We start from the raw sequence: 21,656 nt of genomic DNA, 5'->3' as shown, positions 1-21,656 counted from the left end.
GGAGGCTGGAGGACGGCAGGGGTGCTCGGGGCCTGATCGGCTAACAGACCCACGGCCTCACCTCTCACGGTGCTGCCACAGCCTCTGCCCTCTGTCCACCTGCTCTGCCCAGCAGGTGGGGACAGACGGGCAGCTTCTCTTCTGCTGCCGTGAAAAGCAACAATCGCTGGGAATATGGATGAAACACAAAAAGGCAAGTCCAGAGTCCCTGGCATTTACCCTGCGCCTCCTCATAGCCTGCCTCAAAGTGCACTGGAGACTGCAACTGCACCCGATGCGCTAATTAAGAAAACTCATCCAACATGACGACTGGGCCCCTGAGACGCTCAGGGCAGCGGGCACCACGCCATGCGGGGGGGGGGGGGGGCAGGAGGGAGGTGGCCCAGACACAGAGAGGCCCTGGAGTCAGAAAATGCAGCTCAGCCGCGTACTAGGACAAGTTAGCCCATCTCTCCAAGCCTCAGTTTTCTCACCCATAACAAGGAGGTGATACGTCAATGAAAAAAAAAAAAGAAAGAAGAGGAAATATTCAGATAGGAGCTCCCTAGTTGTTCTGCATCAATCACCTTGGATCTACCTGTATCTACCCCCGCATTCCCTAGCCCCCTTCCTGTTGCAATGCAAGAATCAGCCTATTGAAATATCCCGTCGATGGCCGATCTGTGCGCTTGACTGTGGGCTCTAACCCCTCCCGCTCTCCCCTAGTTGCTGCATCATCATCTTCTGTGAGGATAGGTCATCATCATCACATCACATCATGACGCTCTGTATCTCTCATCTTCAAAAGCACCACCACCAGCAAAGAAAAGCAAACCTCTCCACCTCCCCTTCTTCTCCAGTTACCATCCATCCACTCACCTGACTTCCTTCACGGAAAAACTTCAAGACGGAGCTGTCCATCCTTCTTCCTGGCTCCCTAGGAGTTCAGGCCTCAACCCACTCCAGCAGGCTGCTGGCCTCCCCACTCTGCTGGACTCTCATTGCCGAGGTGGACGCCATTGCCAATCCAGCAGACGCTCCTCCTCCCCACCTTATTCCCTGCCGCAGCAGCACACGACATAACCGGCCCGCCCCCTCCCTCCCCTTCTGAAACACTTTTCCCTCTGGGCTTCAGGGATGCCACGCGCTTGGTGCCCACCTTCCTCATGGCAGGTGACTCTCAACCCCCGTTGCTGGCTCTTTCATCAACGCCCCACTATGGAGCTCCCCAGGGCTCCGTCTGGGGCCGCCTCGATTTCCTATCCAGGTTTCCCGGTCCACAGGTTGCCTGATAAAGCCCCTCAGCCTGAAATACCTTTCCTGTGCTGCAGACTTTGCAATCTGTTGTCTCCTGACTCGTCTTCTGAGGCAGTGGCCCCCAACCTTTTTGGCACCAGGGACCGGTGTCCTGGAAGCCAATTCTTCCACGGACCGGGGAGGGGAGGGGGATGGTTCAGGCGGTAACGTGAGCGACGGGGAGCGGCCGATGGAGCTCCACTCCTCGCCCATCCGCCCGCCACTCGCCTCCTGCTGTGTGGCCCCGCTCCTGACAGGCTGCGGACTGGTGCCGGGGCTTGGGGACCCCTATTCCGAGGTGCAGACTCATATCTATCTTTATGTGGTTGTCCAGCAGGAACCTCAGATGGAAATTGCCCAAATCCAACCTCTTGATTCCCTTCCCAAAACCAACGCCCCGGGGTCTTCCCGTCTCGGTAAGTAGGGCTCTACCGTCCACCCAACGGTGCTCACCCCCGAACCCTCCCTTTTCCTGATTCCCCACGCGACGGGTCCCACCTCCAGCTGCTTTCGCCTGTCTTCTATCTCCACTGCCACCAACCCGGTTCAGGCTGCCTTACGCAGGTAAGCCTGTCCTGACCGGGTTGCGTGCTTCTCCTCTGATGGCTCTGCAGCCACCAGGAGGGGTTCATTCAGGGAGTGAACTCGTCTCAAAACCCTTCACTGGTTTCCTCCCGAGAAAAATCCAGGTTCCATTCTGGGCTGCAAGGCCTGGTAACCGGCCCTCCTTCTCCTCTAACTGCTTTCTGTTCCACTCCTTCCCGTGCTTACGACGCCGCAGCCGCACCGGCTTCCTTTCAGGGCCTGGACTAGAGCGAGCTCTTTCTCACCTCAGGGCCTTTGCACTCACTGCTTCTGCTATTTGAAACCTCTTTCTCCAAACCTCTGCAAGGCTGGTTCCTCCTCATTCTTCAGGTTATCACCTCAAGTGTCACCTCCTCAAAGAGACCTTCTCTGACCCCAACACTTAAAATAGGCCCTCGTGGCCCCTCGCTAAGACTCTACGCGTTGTTTTCAAGGCACCCATTGCAATCCGAAGTTGTTCATTTGCTTTCCTGTTTACTGTCCATCTCTCTTGGCTAGAAAGTTAGCTGCCCCAGGGCAAGGATCTTGTCTGCTGCGCTCATTGCTGTGTCCCCATAGCACAGAACTGTGTCTGGCACTTAGCTGATGTTAGACACAGAACTATGGGTTGGTCACCCGCCTAACAGGGGTTTTGTGAGGATTAAATGAGAACATAAGTCAGAGTCCAGAATGCTAACCATCACACCACGTAACCCCTCTGAGAATTTAAGAGCGCAGCACAGCTCACCACCCAGAGCGAGCCCACAGCCCCCTATAGCTGTTACTACCTCCGTAGCTGATGATTCCTAGGACATCCGAGGGACCTCATGAACATGCCACAGGTCTGTGACCCAGCTCTACACCTACTTTCCTCCTGAAATAGAGCGGCAGGTTCTGCCTAACTTTTGGTCCTTGATGGATTTGGGGTTTCCAACATCACAGAGAGCAACCATATTTAATTTCTGATGACCCATGAACCAGAATAAAACTGGGAAGTGGTACTGGCCTCTGCTATGACAAAGAACAGTCATTAGGTAGGAATCAAAACCGTTTGGACCAAAGCTTAGAGGCATAACTGCTGGCACCAAGAAACAATCCAATGACACGTTTTGTCAGGAGGTTACTGGCGCAGGCAGACAAGAAACCTCCACGGCGTGAAGTTGAAAGCTCAGTGTCCAGAGGCAGACTGCCCAGCTCCAACTCTGTTCAGTGTATGACGCTGACCCAAGTTGTGTGCTTCAATTTCCTCACTGTATGATGGGGACACCAGGAGCATTTGGCTCAGAGGGTTGCAAACGTGAAAAGGTCACCTGTGTAAGATGCTCAGAAGAGTGCCTGGCACGTGGCAACGCTCAACACATTTCAGTTCTTCTTCTTCTTCTTCTTCTTCCAAGTAATCTAAAAAGCAGAAGCGAGGCAAAAATACTTTAACTACCAAATGCCAAATATACTTAAAAACAAACTGTTTTTCTGAGTTTAGACCCAGAGTGAGGGTGTGTCAGAGCTGGACCTGCGGGGAGGGGCAAGGTGAACGCTCAGGGCAGCAGGGTCACTGCTGCCGGATTGAGACAGAGACCCCTGGGCTTGAGGTGTGGTTTTGATTTGGGGGATGGAGCGCCATTGTATACAGTGCACCATGAAAGTTAAGAATTGGAAACAGTGTTTAGGGGTTAATATCCAGAATATATAAAGAACTCCTACTGCTCGATAACAAAAACCAATTTTTTAAAATGGGCAAAGGACATTCTCCAAGGAAGATACACAAGTGACCAATAAGCACACGAAAGGATGCTTGATCTTATCATCATTAGGGAAATGCAAATCAAAACCACAGTGGGATACCACTTCACCCCCATTAGGATGGGCGTTATCAAAAAAAAAGAAAAGAAAACAGAAAGTAAAGTGAGGATGTGGAGCAACAAAGACCCAATGCAGCCAAAAATAAATAATAAATTAATTAATTAAAAAAAAAAAAAAAAAAAAAACTTCACCTTCCAATGCAGGGGGTGCGGGTTCGATCCCTGGTCGGGGGAGCTAAGATCCCACATGCCTTGTGGCCAAAACCAAAACATAAAAACAGAAGCACTATTGTAACAAATTCAATAAAGACTTTAAAAATGGTCCACATCAAAAAAAAAAAAATCTAAAAAAAACAAAACAGGGTCTTCCCTGGTGACGCAGTGGTTAAGAATCCACCTGCCAATGCAGGGGACACGGGTTCAAGCCCTGGTCTGGGAAGATCCCACATGCCATGGAGCAACTAAGTCCATGTGCCACAACTACTGAGCCTGCGCTCTAGAGCCTGCGAGCCACAACTACTGAGCCCGAGTGCCACAACTACTGAGCCCACGCTCTAGAGCCCGCGAGCCACAACTACTGAGCCCGAGTGCCACAACTACTGAGCCCACGAGCCACAACTACTGAAGCCCGCGCACCTAGAGCCCATGCTCCACAGCAAGAGAATCCACCGCAATGAGAAGCCCGCGCACCGCAACGAAGAGTAGCACCTGCTCGCCGCAACTAGAGAAAGCCCGTGTGCAGCAACAAAGACCCAACGCAGCCAAAAATAAAAAGATAAATAAATTTATAAAAAAACCCAAAAAACAAATGAATAAACAAAATGTGGTGTAATTGTACAAATATTATTCAGCTATAAGAAGTGAGAGACAACACAAATGGACCTTGAGGGCATTATGCTAAGTGAAATAAGCCAGACACAGAAGGACAAACACTGTATGATTCACTCATATGAGGCACCTAAAGTAGTCAAATTCAGAGAGAGCAGAATGGTGGTGGCCAGGGGCTGGGGTGAGGAGGGAACGGGAGTTATTACTTAATGGGCAGAGTTTCAGTTTTGCAACATGAAGAGTTCTGGAGACGGATGGCGGTGACGGTTGCACAACAGTGTGAATGCACTTAATGCCGCTGAACTGTATGCTTAAAAATGATGAAGACGATAAATCTCGTGTATTTTACCAGAATTTTTAAAAAGAAAACAAAACAAAACAGTGTTTCTATCAACCTCATTACAGAAGCTTGGTTCAAAATTTCAAATATTTGTTCAAATGAGAGTAATTTAACAAATACCCACCAGTTCCTTAGTCCTGTGCTGGGAGCCCAGGGAGGAGACAGAAAGGTCACAGTTCCCGTGAGGGAACGAGAGCAAGAGGGCGCAGGGCAGAAAAAGATGACACGAGGAACTTAATAACCTAACTAACAAGGCAGACTGGATGAGGAGGCTTTTTTCTTTTTTTTAAAGATTTTTTTGATGTGGACCATTTTTTTTTAAAGTCTTTATTGAATTTGTTACAATATTGCTTCCGGTTTTTTAAAAAAATTTACTTATTTTTGGCTGTGTTGGGTCTTCGTTGCTGCGCGTGGGCTTTCTCTAGTTGCAGCGAGCGGGGGCTACTCTTCGTTGTGGTGCGCGGGCTTCTCATTGTGGTGGCTTCTCATTGCAGAGCACGGGCTCTAGGTGTGTGGGCTTCAGTAGTTGTGGCACACGGGCTCAGTAATTGTGGCTCGCGGGCTCTAGAGCACAGGCTCAGTAGTTGTGGCGCACAGGCTTAGTTGCTCTGCAGCATGTGGGATCTTCCCGGACCAGGGCTCGAACCCGTGTCCCCTGCGTTGGCAGGTGGATTCTTAACCACTGCGCCACCAGGGAAGCCCTGCTTCTGTTCTATGTTTTGGTTTTTTGGCCCTGAGGCATGTAGGATCTCAGCTCCCCGACCAGGGCTTGAACCCAAACCCCCTGCACGGGAAGGGGGACCGCCAGGGAAGTCCCTTGGATGAGGAGTCTCACCAGAGAGGCGTGCACAGGGCTTGAGCTTTAGAGGAAGAAAGCAGACATCAGCACCCCAAACCCAAGACTGAAGGGAAAGAGGACTGAATACAGGCTACAGAAAAACTTAGGGAGTGATTAACTAAGACCTCTGGAAAAGAAAATCTTTAAAATGACAGCGCAGGGCAGCGATAGAAGAAACAGTCGGCTGCTGTCAATGGGACGTCTTCTCCGACAGTTCTACAGAAGACAATGACTACAATGAGGCCGAATGAAATCCACGCCAGAACCACCAACTGCAGCGATGCCTCCTGCACTGTCACTTTCCCCCAGGAATTTGCACTTTCAAGAATATCCATGTTATTCACACCAAGACTTTCTTCTCTGCAACACAGCAGGGCCGTTGCTGGGAGCTGGCTGGGGCCCCGGGTCAGCAACTGGAAGTGTCGGGATGACTGCGTCCTAGGAAGCAGACCTGGGAGGGAGGAAAGAACTGGGAGGCTGAGGTCATTCTTGCTCTCCGCTTGTGCACACCAGAGGCCTCCCCGAACGCAACACCTGATGCAAAAAGGGAGGCTTCACTCACTTGAAATGCAGAAATATTTATTTTGGTTTCCTTCATTGTTTTTGGAAATTCTGTTTTGGTTTATAAAACATAGAAATAGCCAACACTTAAAGCAAACATTCAAAACCCCAATGTGACAAATTATTGACTTCTTGTGCAATTAAGAATGCACGTATGAAGCTAGGCTACCAAATAGCGTTATTACAACGACAACTCTTTAGGGCAAACCCCGTTGTGCTTGTATAATACAGGTACTCACATATCCACAAACAACTGCTTTCAACATATAAATGACAACTAAATTCAGTCACATGTGGCAAAGACTTGCAGTAAAGTGAAATGCTGCTAATTTCCCAAATTAACTTAAAAAAAAAATATCCCTTGAGAAGTTAATCCCAGGAAATGAGTTTTTCAGATTCCTATGTCTTAGAATTTTGGCTTGTCAAATACATTTCATAGAAATCAGGTAGCATTATGATAGAAGAGCATTTATTAATTACCGTCCATTTCAATAAGTACCCAAGTGTATCTACTCCCTTAATATTTTTAAAGACATGCCTTGCCTGAGAGTTTATTCTGGGGAAAAAAAGCTACTTAATCACAACGTACTCTTTTGATATGAAAACCACATTAAAAACCATCACAGACAGAGCGACGGGTTCAGTGAAGATAAAGTGGACAGTTCTTCAGGCGTCACAGTTGAACATGGCTGATCCAGGTAATTGTTTCCTTGTTGAAATGCTTGTCTTCACTGCACAGTCTAAGGCAGATTTTTTAATAACCCCTGGGAAGGGATGGAGGAAGGGAATCGGGTCTGGAGAAGAGGGTCAGCGAATATTCCGCTCTGTGGGCGCCAGAATCCGCCCGCTCTGGTGAGCGGCCATCCATCCATACCTGCGCTGTTCTGAGCTAGGTCCATCCTCTGCTCCAACAGGAGTGACAGGGGTTAATCAGAAGGGTCACGTGAGATGGGGAGGGGACGGTGGCAGGGATTAAAAGAAAACCTCTGGTCCACTTGCGACCTCCTGCAGCTGGGACAGTTCTTGTTTATAAGGGACGGTTGCCTCCAGTGCACGGTACTCTTCAGAGCAGCAGACACCTGCAGAATTTGCAGCAAGTAGCAGACATCTCAGAAATAGCAAAGTCCTAACCACTTGGTTAGCAAAACAGGGAGACAAGTTTTCACCCTCTTTTTAAACTGAGGAAGTCGTAAATAACTTAGCACATTTATAGTTTCCCCTTTACAATTTTTTTAAGGCTCATTTTGGAAATTGTATATCACCGTGAACATGGTCTGCAGTGCGAGGTGACCATAAGGCAGTGTTCCATTCCCTCTAAGCTTCCTATGACGAGAATCTGAACGCACGAGGCAGACAAAGACGCTCCTTCCCTACTTGCTGTTGTCAAAACTACCCACTGAGGCCATGGGCGGGAGAAGACCGCAGAGGCATGCGGCCTCTTCCCAGCTTCCTTCCTCGCATTAGATTTTGATGGTGGAATAAAGTTCATTGATCTGTGACCTGAAATAATTCCGAAGCTCTGGCCTTTTAGCCTTCATCGTTGGGGTCAGAAGGCCGTTGTCGACAGAGAATAATTCAGAGTGGAGACTAATACCTTTGACCTGCAAAGAAACCAGGCAGTCAAAGGAGGAAAGGAGGACGGAGGCCACCTGAGTCTAAAAAGCACTTAAGCTTCCCAAGGGATAAAGACCCTTCTGCGCGATTCAAGCCAGCCTCTCAGGACAGGCCCCACTGCACTGTCTCAACAAAGGGCAGTGGCCTGCTGTCAGTACAGAATCAGGATTGTAGCCTGACCTCCAGGAAGAGAATTCATACCCTTGGTTACAAAAATCCCCTCCCCTGCCAAACCACTCCACTATCCCTTCCGCACAGATGTCTTTACGTCACCTCATCCTCTTCTATAATATATTCACAAAAAACATCCTCCAGTCAAAAACCCGTTTTGCAGGATTTCATACACTTGGATGCAAGTCTTACCTGTTCAAATGCTTTTAGGCCAGAATCCTTCCCCAGTCTCACCATGTCTTCCAGAATAGCTTTTTGGACACCCTAATAAGGCAAGAAAAGTAAGATCCTTACTCCCGTGGCGGGAGTCCCTGAACTTTGCACCTAATGCAAAGGGAGGGTCAGGAGTAGGCTGCACGCTTCGGAACCGACCTTGTTTCTGCACAGTTCTTCAAAGGAGCCTTCAAAGCCTCTCTTCCGGGCCCAGGGACCTAGCGTCTCAAGGTCTGGTATCACAATTGCTATGAGGAATGCCTTTAACAGAGACAAGTAAGTTGTTAAAGGGCTTGATCCAGATGCTCTAAAATTGTGGTTCTTTATTATCTGCAGCCTGAGCCCCTGGGAGAATCTGATGGGAGTTACAGATCCTCTTTTCAGAGCATGTTACCAGCCCCAGAGTCCGCGGGGCCCAGGTTAACTCCTGCCTCTGAAATATAGACAGCATTGGGGATTTTGCAATAAGTGTTTTAAAAGAACCATTGGAAATCAAAACCTAATAAAACCCTAATTTTTACTTACTCTTATATATATTTTTAAAAATAAAACAGGGTCAAATAAGCAAACAAGGGGATAGATATCAGATAACTGCTTTAGAAAAAGAGAAAATGTATGCAGATTCATTTAGAAAAAACTCTAATACCTCATTCTTTACAATTTAGTGACAACGAAACTAAATTAAAATTAGAGGCATGGGTATGACTCCAGGTCGAAGAAAAATAGGTGCACTTTCTTATAAGAAAATATTCTCCCAAAATTATTTGAAAATTTCAAGATTTGTAGAAATATTAACCCTCAGGAAACCAGACACCCTTCTCTTCCTTCCCACCATCTGTCCAAAATTTTAGCAAATGATGTTTCATTGCAATACTGATGTTGGTTTTTGACTTTAAGATATGTTGGCTCACAACCACCATTTGCTCAAAAATGACGTAGGAGACATATCATAAATAAGTTGCGTTTAGTATGTTTGAAAATTCTAAACTTTCTTATAACCTGTATATCAATATTTCCCCTCATAATTAAATTAGAAGCTTATTTTACCCAGTCCCTTGGTATCCTTATCCAACTTCCCTTGGTAATACGAAATTAAAGAGAAAAAAACTTTTCTGGATAAGAATTGCCAAGAATAAGAGGTACAAATTTCCATTTACAAAATAGATGAAAAAAAAAAAAGAAATGCCAAGCAGTAAAAACCAGTAACGTGTTGATAATATTCCAGCACATCAGACATGAAAGTCAACTCACACCCATCGCAAACTTCCCATCACACTGAAAGGCCCTGGACTTCTAGGCCCGGGCCATGCCGGCCACAGAATTCACGGCTGGGGCAGTGCGTACCTGCAAGCTCTCTCCATGGACAAACACCTGAGCGATAGGTTCACTTCGCTGGTAGATGTTTTCAATCTTCTCCGGAGCTATGTACTCTCCCTGTGCCAGTTTAAAGATGTGCTTTTTCCTGTCGATGATCTTCAAGGTGCCATTCTGTTTGGAGGGCGGGGAGCGGCCTGTGAGCAGGTCCAGCAGCTGCTTTCCGCCCAGCAGCGGGCATTTCCTGTACACTATCATTTAATCCTAATAACCTCTGGCGGGGGTCAGCTGTTAACCCATTTTGCAGACAGGCAAACTGAGGCTTAGAGAGATTACGTAACCTCCCCCAGGCCACTGAGCAGGGTAGAGAGACAGAGAAGGGACTTGGGAGCCCCCCTCACTGCCAGCCAACCAGAGCACCCCGCTTGCTCTCCTCAGCTCAGCGAGCTTCACTTTGTCTCATATCTGAATCGGCCGCTCGATGGGGTAAAGGTCCTTGAGAGCAGAGACGCGCTCATCCTCCCACAGGGCTCTGCGCAGAGCAGGGGCTGCAGAGGCAGCAGCTCACTTCCCTCTGTCCCTGTTCCAGGGTGGGGGCAGGAGGGGGCTGTCAGCTGCCCCCCATGACGAATGTGGGATGCGAGAATCTCCAGACCAGACTCGCCAAATGCCAGTAGCTCCCACCTCCCCAACTCCCGTAAACAAAACCCCCATCCCCACCCCAGGCCACTCTCTCGCTTCGGAGAGTCACCCACTGGAAAGTTCTCTCAGCCCACATCAGTTTTCCTCCGTTTCCAAAAGGAGCCGACTGAGGTCCAGGGAGATTATGAGATGTGCTCCTTAGAGCCATAGTCAGAATCAGAACGGATACGTCATCCCTCCTGAGTCTGGAAAGAGGGACTTAATTTATTTCTAAATAGCCTGGATGGACTTCCCTGGTGGTCCAGTGGGTAAGATTCCAAGCTCCCAATGTAGGCGGTCCAGGTTCAATCACTGGTTGGGGAACTAAATCCTGCATGCATGCCGCAACTGAGAGTCCACATGCTGCAACTAAAGATCCCACATGCTGCAACTAAGACCCAGCGTAGCCAAAATCAATCAATCAGTCAATCAATAAATATTAAGAAAAAGAAAAAAAAGAACCATGGTGAAGTACCATAATGTCTATGAAAAAAATAAATAGCTTGGGTACTCTGAAATCTAAATTAATTGGGGGGGGATATTTTTCAAAACAATAAAAATTTCGGAGTATAAAGCACCATAAAAGAGGGCAGACAGCAGAAGCAAGAAGAACTACAATCCTGCAACCTGTGGAACAAAAACCACATTCACAGAAAGATAGACAAGATGAAAAGGCAGAGGGCTATGTATCAGATGAAGGAACAAGACAAAACCCCACAAAAACAACTAAATGAAGTGGAGATAGGCAACCTTCCAGAAAAAGAATTCAGAATAATGATAGTGAAGATGATCCAGGACCTCGGAAAAAGAATGGAGGCAAAGATCGAGAAGATGCAAGAAATGTTTAACAAAGACTTAGAAGAATTATAGAACAAACACCTAGAAGAATTAAAGAACGAACAAACAGAGATGAACAATGCAATAACTGAAATGAAAACTACACTAGAAGGAATCAATAGCAGAAAAACTGAGGCAGAAAACAGATAAGTCACCTGGAAGACAGAATGGTGGAATTCACTGCTGCAGAACAGAATAAAGAAAAAAGAATGAAAAGAAATGAAGACAGCCTAAGAGACCTCTGGGACAACATTAAATGCAACAACATTTGAATTATAGGGGTCCCAGAAGGAGAAGAGAGAGAGAGAAAGGACCAGAGAAAATATTTGCAGAGATTATAGTCGAAAACTTCCCTAACATGGGAAAGAAAATAGCCACCCAAGTCTAGGAAGCGCAGCGAGTCCCATACAGGATAAACCCAAGGAGAAACACGCCAAGACACATAGTAATCAAACTGACAAAAATTAAAGACAAAGAAAAATTACTAAAAGCAACAAGGGAAAAATGACAAATAACATACAAAGGAACTCTTCCAACAAACAAAAGTCCAGGACCAGATGGCTTCACAGGTGAATTCTATCAAACATTTAGAGAAGAGCTAACACCCATCCTTCTCAAACTCTTCCAAAAAATTGCAGAGGAAGGAACACTCCCAAACTCATTCTATGAGGCCACCATCACCCTGATACCAAAACCAGACAAAGATACTACAAAAAAAGAAAATTACAGACCAATATCACTGATGAATATAGATGCAAAAATCCTCAACAAAATACTAGCAAACAGAATCCAACAACACATTAAAAGGATCATACACCATGATCAAGTGGGATTTATCCCAGGGATGCAAGGGTTCTTCAATATACGCAAATCAATCAATGTGATACACCATATGAAAAAACTGAAGAAGAAAAACCATATGATCATCTCAATAGACGCAGAAAAGGCTTTTGACAAAACTCAACACCCATTTATGATAAAAACTCTCCAGAAAGTGGGCATAGAGGGAACCTATCTCAACATAATAAAGGCCATATATGACAAACCCACAGCAAATATCATTCTCAATGGTGAAAAACTGAAAGCATTTCCTCTAAGATCAGGAACAAGACAAGGATGTCCACTCTCACAACTATTATTCAATATAGTTTTGTAAGTCCTAGCCACAGCAATCAGAGAAGAAAAAGGAATAAAAGGTGTACAAATTGGAAAAGAAGAAGTAAAACTGACACTGTTTGCAGATGACATGATACTATACATAGAGAATCCTTAAGACGCCACCAGAAAACTACTAGAGCTAATCAATGAATTTGGTAAAGTTGCAGGATACAAAATTAATGCACAGAAATCTCTTGCATTCCTATACACTAATGATGAAAAATCTGAAAGAGAAATTAAGGAAACACTCCCATTTACCACTGCAACAAAAAGAATAAAATACCTAGGAATAAACCTACTTAGGGAGACAAAAGACCTGTATGCAGAAAACTATGAGACACTGATGAAAGGAATTAAAGATGGTACCAACAGATGGAGAGATATACCATGTTCTTGGATTGGAAGAATCAATATTTTGAAAATGAGTATACTACCCAAAGCAATCTACAGATTCAATGCAATCCATATCAAATTACCAATGGCATTTTTTACAGAACTAAAACAAAAAATCTTAAAATTTGTATGGAGACACAAAAGACCCCGAATAGCCAAAGCAGTCTTGAGGGAAAAAAACAGAGCTGGGAATCAGACTCCCTGACTTCAGACTACACTACAATGCTACAGTAATCAAGACAGTATGGTACTGGCACAAAAACAGAAATATAGATCAATGGAACAAGATAGAAAGCCCAGAGACAAACCCATACACCTATGGTCAACTAATCTATGACAAAGGAGGCAAGGATATACAATGGAGAAAAGACAGTCTCATCAATAAGTGGTGCCAGGAAAACTGGACAGCTACATGTAAAAGAATGAAATTAGAACACTCCCTAACACCATACACAAAAATAAACTCAAAATGGATTAGAGACCTAAATGTAAGATCGGACACTATAAAACTCTTAGAGGAAAACATAGGAAGAACACTCTTTGACATAAATCACAGCAAGATCTTTTTTGATACACCTCCTAGAGTAATGGAAATAAAAACAAAAATAAACAAATGGGACCTAATGAAACTTCAAAGCTTTTGCACAGCAAAGGAAACCATAAACAAGACGAAAAGACAACCCTCAGAATGGGAGAAAATATTTGCAAACGAATCAACGGACAAAGGATTAATCTCCAAATATATAAACAGCTCATGCAGCTCAACATTAAAAAAACAAACAACCCAATTCAAAAATGGGCAGAAGACCTAAATAGACATTTCTCCAAAGAAGACATACAGATGGCCAAGAAGCACATGAAAAGCTGCTCAACATCACTAATTATTAGAGAAATGCAAATCAAAACTACAATGAGGTATCACCTCATGCTGGTTAGAATGGGCATCATCAGAAAATCTACAAACAACAAATGCTGGAGAGGGTGTGGAGAAAAGGGAAGCCTCTTGCACTGTTGGTGGGAATGTAAATTGATACAGCCACTATGGAGAACAGTATGGAGGTTCCTTAAAAAACTAAAAATAGAATTACCATATGATCCAGCAATCCCATTACTGGGCATATACCCAGAGAAAACCATAATTCAAAAAGACACATGCACCCCAATGTTCATTGCAGCACTACTTACAATAGCCAGGTCATGGAAGCAACCTAAATGCCCATCGACAGATGAATGGATAAAGAAGATGTGGTACATATATACAATGGAATATTACTCAGCCATAAAAAGGAACGAAATTGGGTCATTTGTGGAGACGTGGATGGATCTAGAGACTCTCATACAGAGTGAAGTAAGTCAGAAAGAGAAAAACAAATATCGCATATTAACGCATATATGTGGAACCTAGAAAAATGGTACAGATGAACCGGTTTGCAGGGCAAAAATTGAGAGACAGATGTAGAGAACAAATGTATGAACACCAATGGGGGAAAGTGACGGTGGGGGGATGGTGGTGTGATGAATTGGGAGATTGGGATTGACATGTATACACTGATGTGTATAAAATTGATGACTAATAAGAACCTGCTGTATAAAAAAATAAATAAAATTAAAAAATTAAAAAAAATAAGTTCTAAAACTAATGTTCCCTTAACCAATGGTCATCATGTTTTTCTCCTTTTTCAAATTGTCCAAGAACAGCAGAAATAAAGGGGAAATTCTATGTAATCATTCCTCATAGGTGATAAATAAACAAATAAATAAATAAATAAATAAAGCACCATAAATCTGTAAGACTAGAACAATACACAATAATAAAAATTACACTAGCCATTTGAGTGCCTGCAATTAAACATAGTAACAACTTTAAAAAGCAGTGGTGTCACCACAACAAGCACAAGTGATGAAACCTACAGGTCAGCTTTTTGCACAAGCATCTCACTCCCAAGACGGACTCTGTATTTCTCTATAGTAAACAGTTCTGGGGCTAAGTTCAAAGGGGATGGCCTGATCCTCTAAGCACTTATCCTGTTTTTACTGAGATGACAATGCTAAGAAACATGTGTGTTCACAAAGTCTCGCCTGTCATACATTCCTGGCAGCCTATGCAGTGCCCCCCAGACCTTAACTAAGGCCTCAACATCAAGGCACAGCAGTGAAATGTGAAAAGCCAGACACAGTGTCTCTGGATTTCAAGCCAGAAGCAGCAACCGGAAAGGATGTCAAGCATCAAAACAAAACATATTTGCTGCCGTTAAAGTGAAAATGCTACATGAGAATGCTAAGTATAAGCCTGTTTCCTGCAGAAGACGGAAGGGTCTATGCTCCACCGCTCGGTAAGGAGAAAAAGGAGGGAAGGTTAGGGTGCCCCTGCGACGTGGGGTTTTTTCTTCCCTACGGTGGAACAAAAGTGTCTGTGAACAGGGGAGGGGGACCACTTACTGGTAACCACTTTCCAATGTCCCCTGTGTGCAACCAGCCGTCTTTATCCAGAGCTTCTGCTGTGTTTGCTGGGTCCTTTAAGTAGCCTTGAAATACATTAGCCCCTTTCACACACACCTGAGGGAAAAAGAGCGGGAGGGAGGCGTGGGCGTGGGAGTTGGAAGAAGGTGGATGAAAGGTACAAACATCCAGTTGTAAGATAAATAAGGACCAGGGGTGTCATGTACAGCATGGCGACTACAGTCAGCACAGCCATATGGAAGGTTTTAGAGTTGTTAAGAGAGCAGATCTTAAAGAGTTCTCATCACAAGGAAAAAAACCACATTTCTTCTTTCTTTTGTATCTGCATGAGATGATGGATGTTTCCTAAACTCGCTGTGGTGATCGCTTCACAATATATGCGAGTCAAATCATGATGCTGTACACCTTACGCTCACACCATGCTGGATGTCAATTGTATCTCAACAAAACTGGAGGGGGAGAAAGATGATCTGTTAAGAGCACTGACTGGGCCTTCTCCAGAGAAAACTCGTGTGTCTCTGTGTCTCCCAGCCTTTAGCCAGACCCTGAATGCCATGATGCACAGGGAGCTACCAGAGCCCCCCTGGCATCGTGGCGGCACCTCCAATCCCCCACTTCCCTTCCATAATGGCCTTGGCTGCAGTCAAGTTCCAGGGCTCACGCTCACCCTAGGCTCTGGATCAGAGCTGCTGGAAAACCCCAAAGGGGGTGAAATCCCAAAGCAATTTGGCCTTCCTTCCTCTAGCCAGTAGCTCACTAACAGGCATGCAGGGCAATTAGCAGACAGGAAGCTGTGGCCCAGGACTTCAGGCCCTGGAGCCTCTGTACCCTCCTGGGCCCATGGCCCCATCGTGGCTGGCGGCAGAAGGCAGGCATTAGTGCCCCCCACCTCCCTACCCGCCCTGCGAGTTAGGCATAAATGTACCGTCAAAAAGAAGCCTGTGTGACTCAGGGTCACCAGCAACACCGAGCTCAGTGGCTTTACGTGCTGTGGTGCTGAGAGGTGGTTGGTTACTGGAGGAGCCCGCAGTGAGGGGGTGACTGCGGGATTTCACTCACCTCGCCCTCGCCCTTGGCAGCCACGTAATTCATTTCTTCCACATCGACAAGCTTTATAATGTTGCAAGGCATTGGGGCACCAACATGGCCTGTATATCAAATAAAAGATGATCACTCCTAATGTGACAACCGATATCCTTAGGACAGATCACTTTTATCACAAACAAGCCCACTCATGATGAGAACAGAGGGTATAAACCTCTGGTTTCGGCAATCACAGCCTGTCTTCCCCCGGTAAATTACAGAGTTTATTCCTAGAAAAGAGACAAAAACATTCAAAAGTCTCTCAGGGAGCTTTCCCAAGTCTGATGCTCCAAATTATTTTTCAAAGTATAAATGATTTGGCTGCTCATTTTCAGGGTTTCTTTGAACACCTGGAAGCAGGTTTCCTGAAACTTTTACCTGGTTCCTATGATCTGACGGCCCTGCTCTCCCTCATACAGACGTAATGTCCCCGTTCTCTATAAGAACAAACCTTGACGGGTCAGATGGTTCCGACCAATACGGCCTTATTCCCTTGATTATAAACGAACATGTTTTACATGTAAGTTTATTAAGACAGGACAGGGATTCTTTTCACAGCTCACTTAACTCTCTTGCCAAAGGGTGCTAGGACTGGGTTCTTTTCCCAAAACAAAAATAACAGAAATTAGATTAAGTTTTAAGAGTATCACAAATCATTCTTCCTATGTTTTGATAATTTTAGCTTAAAGAAGTCACTAGTCAAATTCTCTAGCCGGTAAGGCACCAGGAGTTAAAAATTAAACAAACAGGGACTTCCCTGGTGGTGCAGTGGTTAAGAATCCACCTGCCAATGCAGAGGACACGGGTTCGATCCCTGGTCCGGGAAGATTCCACATGCCGCGGAGCAACTAAGCCCGTGAGCCACAACTACTGAGCTTGTGATCTAGAGCCCGTGAGCCACAACTACTGAGCCCATGTGCCACAACTACTGAAGCCCATGTGCCTAGAGCCCGTGCTCCACAACAAGAGAAGCCACCGCGATGAGAAGCCCACGCACAGCAACGAAGAGTAGCCCCCGCTCGCCACAACTAGAGAAAGCCCGTGCGCAGCAACGAAGACCCAACACAGCCAAAAATAAATAAATAAATTTATTAAAAAAAAAAAATTAAACAAACACCATGAAAAAGGTTCACAGACTGTTAGTGCCAATCGCAGCGGAATTATGCTACTAGAAAGTGCTTCATACTAGAATCTATGTCATTAGATGCTCATATGTGTAAAACAGTGAACAAATCACAGAATTTATTTGTCACAGTGTAGAATACACTGCCGGTGTGGGACAGGGGAAAGCATAGAAGTTTTGTGGTCAGACCTGGGTTGGAATCCTGGCTCTAAAACATAAAGCTGTGTAAATTCTTATACATTACTGACATGCTTTTTAGCCAACAATCAATCATGTCCTCTCAGAGGTAACAGGGCTTCTCTCACAGGGATGTTGGGATGAAATGCATATAATATGCATCATAAACTCCTGACGCAGAACCTCATGCAGGACAGTTTGTCCTCCCCTGTTTTTTCCTTTTGGAACAAAGGACTTGTGTTTATTTCTGTCTGGAGTCTCTGGAAATTTAATTAAAATTTACCAGCAAGTAATTAGGCCCCAATAAATTCCTGGAAAGCTCTGTTGGGCCAAACATTCTGAACCTGGTATAAAGAACACCATCTTTAGATATGACCTTCAGGATCTACGTAAGTCTCTGTTGCCACCCACCCACGTTGACAGTCAGAGCCTCAAAGTCACATCCCACTCTGCCACAGGGACCCCTGGTTTCCAAGATTGTTGGCCCCGAGGCCTAATCATCAGAGACACAGCACTTGTTTAAGCTGGTTTATTAACCCAATTCCAATAATTCCGATGCCAAAAAGAAGATCCCAATAAGGAAAGTCCTGCCATCATACCTGCGGTCCAGTCCCCAGGCACGGTCAGGCAGCACCCGGCAGTGCACTCGGTCTGTCCATAGCCTTCGTAGAACTGGGTCACCAAGAGATGGGACAGGAAGAGAGGGGGACAGTCACACCTCTGCTGGAAGTGCTCAGTAATTAAGTTCCTCTAGCTCGTTTGGTAACCTCAGCCCATACACTACAACACGCTTTATTACAGCACCCAACGTATTCACCCGCATAGGAGACAATGTCATTAACAGGTCCCGCTGCGCACAACCTGCCCAGGGACACACTCGCTCCGTCGGCTCACGGCTACTTATCATCCAGTCTCAGCTGGCTCCCCCTCCCCTTTAAGAAAGGGTCTCTGCATGGTTTGCAGGTCGGCTTATCACTTACTACCAATCCCCATGCCCTCACACCTGATCTAAAGGCATCTTTTGTGCCTTACCCTAGAGAAAATTACCCAGTGGTAGACACAAACGCATATTCTGCCTGGGGTAAAAGATATATACAGCCACACCTCGTTTTATTCGCTTTGCAGATACTACTTTTCTTACAAATTGAAGGTTTGTGGCAACGCTGCGTTGTCAGATGACGGTTAGCAGTAAAGTATTTTTAAATTAAGATATATACATTGCCTTTTAGACATAATACTATTGCACACTTAATAGACTACAGACTAGTGTAAACATTACTTTTATATGCACCAGGAAACCAAAAAGTTCACGTGACTGGCTTTACTGCGATATTGGCTTTGTTGCAATATTGGCTTTATTGCAGTGGTCTGGAACTGAACCTGCGGTATCTCCGAGGTGTGCCTATACCCCTTTCTCCAAGCAACCTAGGAATAACATGATCTTCCAAACAAAAATACGACACACAGAGGAGAAGAAGAGTGCCTTTTGGAAAGCAGACACCTGGGCGTGACTCGGTCCGAGACCAGAGGGAGGTGCGGAGGGAGGCGCCTCACCTGGCAGCCCAGCGCGGCTCTCAGGAAGGTCAGCACGGTGGCGGACACGGGCGCTGCTCCTGTGATCATCAGCCGTACTTTTCCTCCCAGGCTCGACTTGCAAGGCAGGGAGAGGGGAGAGGGGAGAGGGTGAGGGGCAAGTGGCTGGAGGGTGGCGGGCTTCTCAAAGATTCCTTCTTGGAACCCCAGTACTCTAACCCGCCAGCTTCTTGTCTGCAGGCTGCAGAGAACTCACTGTGCCCGAGGACGCACAGGCACCCCAAGCGGGACCCCTGACTGGAGTTTGGTTCCACCCGAAACCACTCCATTCGCTCTCAACAGGTGTGGAAAATAAAGCAACACCTCTATACTTGCAGGTGTTTTAAGGAATTAGAACAAGAGTGTCGTGGGTTTATGGCAACCACCACCTTCTGGGGGACATAATATTATTCCATATTCTTTATCACTCATGCCTAAAAAAATATCTCAAGAGTTCCAGAACAGTAAAACAAAATGGAGAATCAGAAAGCCTGTGCTACCTGATTCCTTTTCTGCCCTGGATAGCTAAACACTGTTCAGATTTATCTTGGACACTGAGGTTTTGCTAATGGCTTTGTCCTTAGTTTTTAGAAATGTGCCAGAAATTCTCTCTCTCTCACCTTCTCTTTTAAAAACAGCCCTCACACAATATAGGGGTAGGGGGTTAAGAGGTACAAACTATTAGGTATAAAATAAGCTACAAGGATATATTGCACAACATGGGGAATATAGCCAATATTTTATAATAACTATAAATGGAGTATAATCTTTAAAAATTGTGAATTGCTATATTGTACACCTATAACTTATATAATATTGTACATCAACTATACTTCAATTGAAAAAAAAAAGAGCCCTCACAGAAAGTTTGAAATGCAAATGAGTTTACATGACAAATAACCGTTGTGAGTCAATGTGCTACCTGTATTTTGTGGAAGATCAACTTATCCCACAGGCTGTTGTTTCTAATGATGCCACTGCGAAGCTCGGCTTCTTTCCTCTTGGAGGCAAAGTCCAACAGCCATCGCTTCAGCGTGGTGTTTGCCTGAGCAAAAATCTAATAAGTCAAGAAGCAAGAAGGTTTCACAATAAGTAGGATGGCGAGATAATAAGAAGTCAGATAATAACAAGTGTTGGTGAAAATGTAGAGAAATTGGAACCCTCATACACTGCTGGTGGGAATGTAAAATGGTGCAGCTGCTTTAGAAAACAGACCAGCGGTTCCTCAGTTAAACACAGAGTTACCTACCATATGACTAGCAATTCCGCTCCTAGGCACATACCCGAGAGAATGAAAACACATGTCCACACAGCCTCTTGCCCGTGAATGTTCACAGCAGCATTATTCATAATAGCCAAAAAGCGGAAACAACCCAAATGCCCATCAATGGATGGATGGATAAATAAAACGTGCTGTATCCATGCAGTGGAATATTACTTGGCCGTTAAAAGGAATGAAGCATGGATGCATGCTATGACATGGATGGACCTTGAAAGCATACTAAGCAAAAGAAGCCAGCAACAAAAGAATACTGCATGATTCCATTCACATGAAAATCCAGAATAGGGAAATCTATAGATTCAGAAAGTAGATGAGTTTTTTGGGGGGTGGAGGGAGGTAGCAGGGTGGAGGATGATACCACATTCTTTCTGAGGTGATAAAAGTGTTCTAAAATGGACTGTAATGATGGTTGCAGAACTCTGTGAATGTACTAAAAACCTTTGAATTGTACAATTAATGTACAATTAATTGTACACTTAATGGGTGAATTGCATGTAATGTGAATTATATCTCAATAAAGCTGTTTTACAGTTTTTTAAAAAACAACCATTAAAAAAATGAGAAGGTTGGCACTTCCCTGGTGGCGCAGTGGTTAAGAATCTGCCTGACAATGCAGGGGACACAGGTTCGATCCCTGGTCCGGAAGATTCCACATGCCGCAGAGCAACTAAGCCCATGCGCCACAACTACTGAGCCTGCGCTCTAGAGCTCACGTGCCACAACTACTGAACCCACGTGCCACAACTACTGAGCCTGCACGCCACAGCTACTGAAGCCCGCGTGCCTAGAGCCCATGCTCCACAACAAGAGAAGCCACTGCAATGAGAAGCCCGCGCACTGCAATGAAGAGTAGCCCCCGCTCGTCGCAACTAGAGAAAGCCTGCGCGCAGCAACGAAGACCCAACGCAGCCAAAAATAAATAAATTAAAAAAAAAAAATGAGAAGGTTCTCATAGATGACGAAAGCCATGTCTCAAAATAAAGAGTATTAGAACTGCCCAGTCCACACTCATTCTGGAGACTGCTCACACCACACGGGGTCCTGCCCCAGCTGTGGGGTCCGTGCTCCAAAGGCTCACACCTCCTCTCGGTCCCTGGCTTGGTTTGAGAGTCACGTCTCTCAGGGTGGCTAAGTAGGTAATATTTTCCATGCAGTGGAGCTTTACAATTTATAAAGCCATTTCATAGTTATTATTTTCCTATGATGTAATTAGCATCTTTATGAGATGGAGGAGGTAACAGCCCACCGTAAAGATGAGAAAACAGAGGCTCAAAGAGTTTATCGTGAAAATAAAACAACCTCCACCTCACACCTGTATTGTGCCTTCCAGTTTATAAGGTGCGTCCACAGGCCTTTCTCTTATAACCCTCACT

The 21,656-nt window shown here is 45.3% G+C and overlaps 1 protein-coding gene across 2 annotated transcripts in view; it reads right to left on the bottom strand.

Annotated features, from left to right (window-relative positions):
* Positions 1–6,206: 6,206 nt before the first annotated feature.
* The window catches only part of ACSL1 (acyl-CoA synthetase long chain family member 1), a 67,518-nt gene continuing 52,068 nt past the window's right edge, over positions 6,207–21,656 (bottom strand). For both annotated transcript variants that reach the window (XM_082444805.1, XM_082444804.1), the window contains 9 exons: positions 19,924–20,058; positions 18,984–19,079; positions 18,029–18,101; positions 16,106–16,194; positions 15,026–15,142; positions 9,548–9,691; positions 8,363–8,464; positions 8,183–8,254; positions 6,207–7,806 (listed from right to left, as the gene is read on the bottom strand). In XM_082444805.1, coding sequence (XP_082300931.1) covers positions 7,666–7,806; positions 8,183–8,254; positions 8,363–8,464; positions 9,548–9,691; positions 15,026–15,142; positions 16,106–16,194; positions 18,029–18,101; positions 18,984–19,079; positions 19,924–20,058 — 969 coding nt within the window. In that variant the 3' untranslated portion in view covers positions 6,207–7,665. The remainder of the gene's footprint in view (positions 7,807–8,182; positions 8,255–8,362; positions 8,465–9,547; positions 9,692–15,025; positions 15,143–16,105; positions 16,195–18,028; positions 18,102–18,983; positions 19,080–19,923; positions 20,059–21,656) is intronic.

Source organism: Balaenoptera physalus (genome assembly GCF_965194825.1).
Source record: "Balaenoptera physalus genome assembly, chromosome: 21".
NCBI classification, from domain to species: Eukaryota; Metazoa; Chordata; class Mammalia; order Artiodactyla; family Balaenopteridae; genus Balaenoptera; species Balaenoptera physalus.
This window is presented reverse-complemented; position numbering and strand designations above follow the sequence as displayed.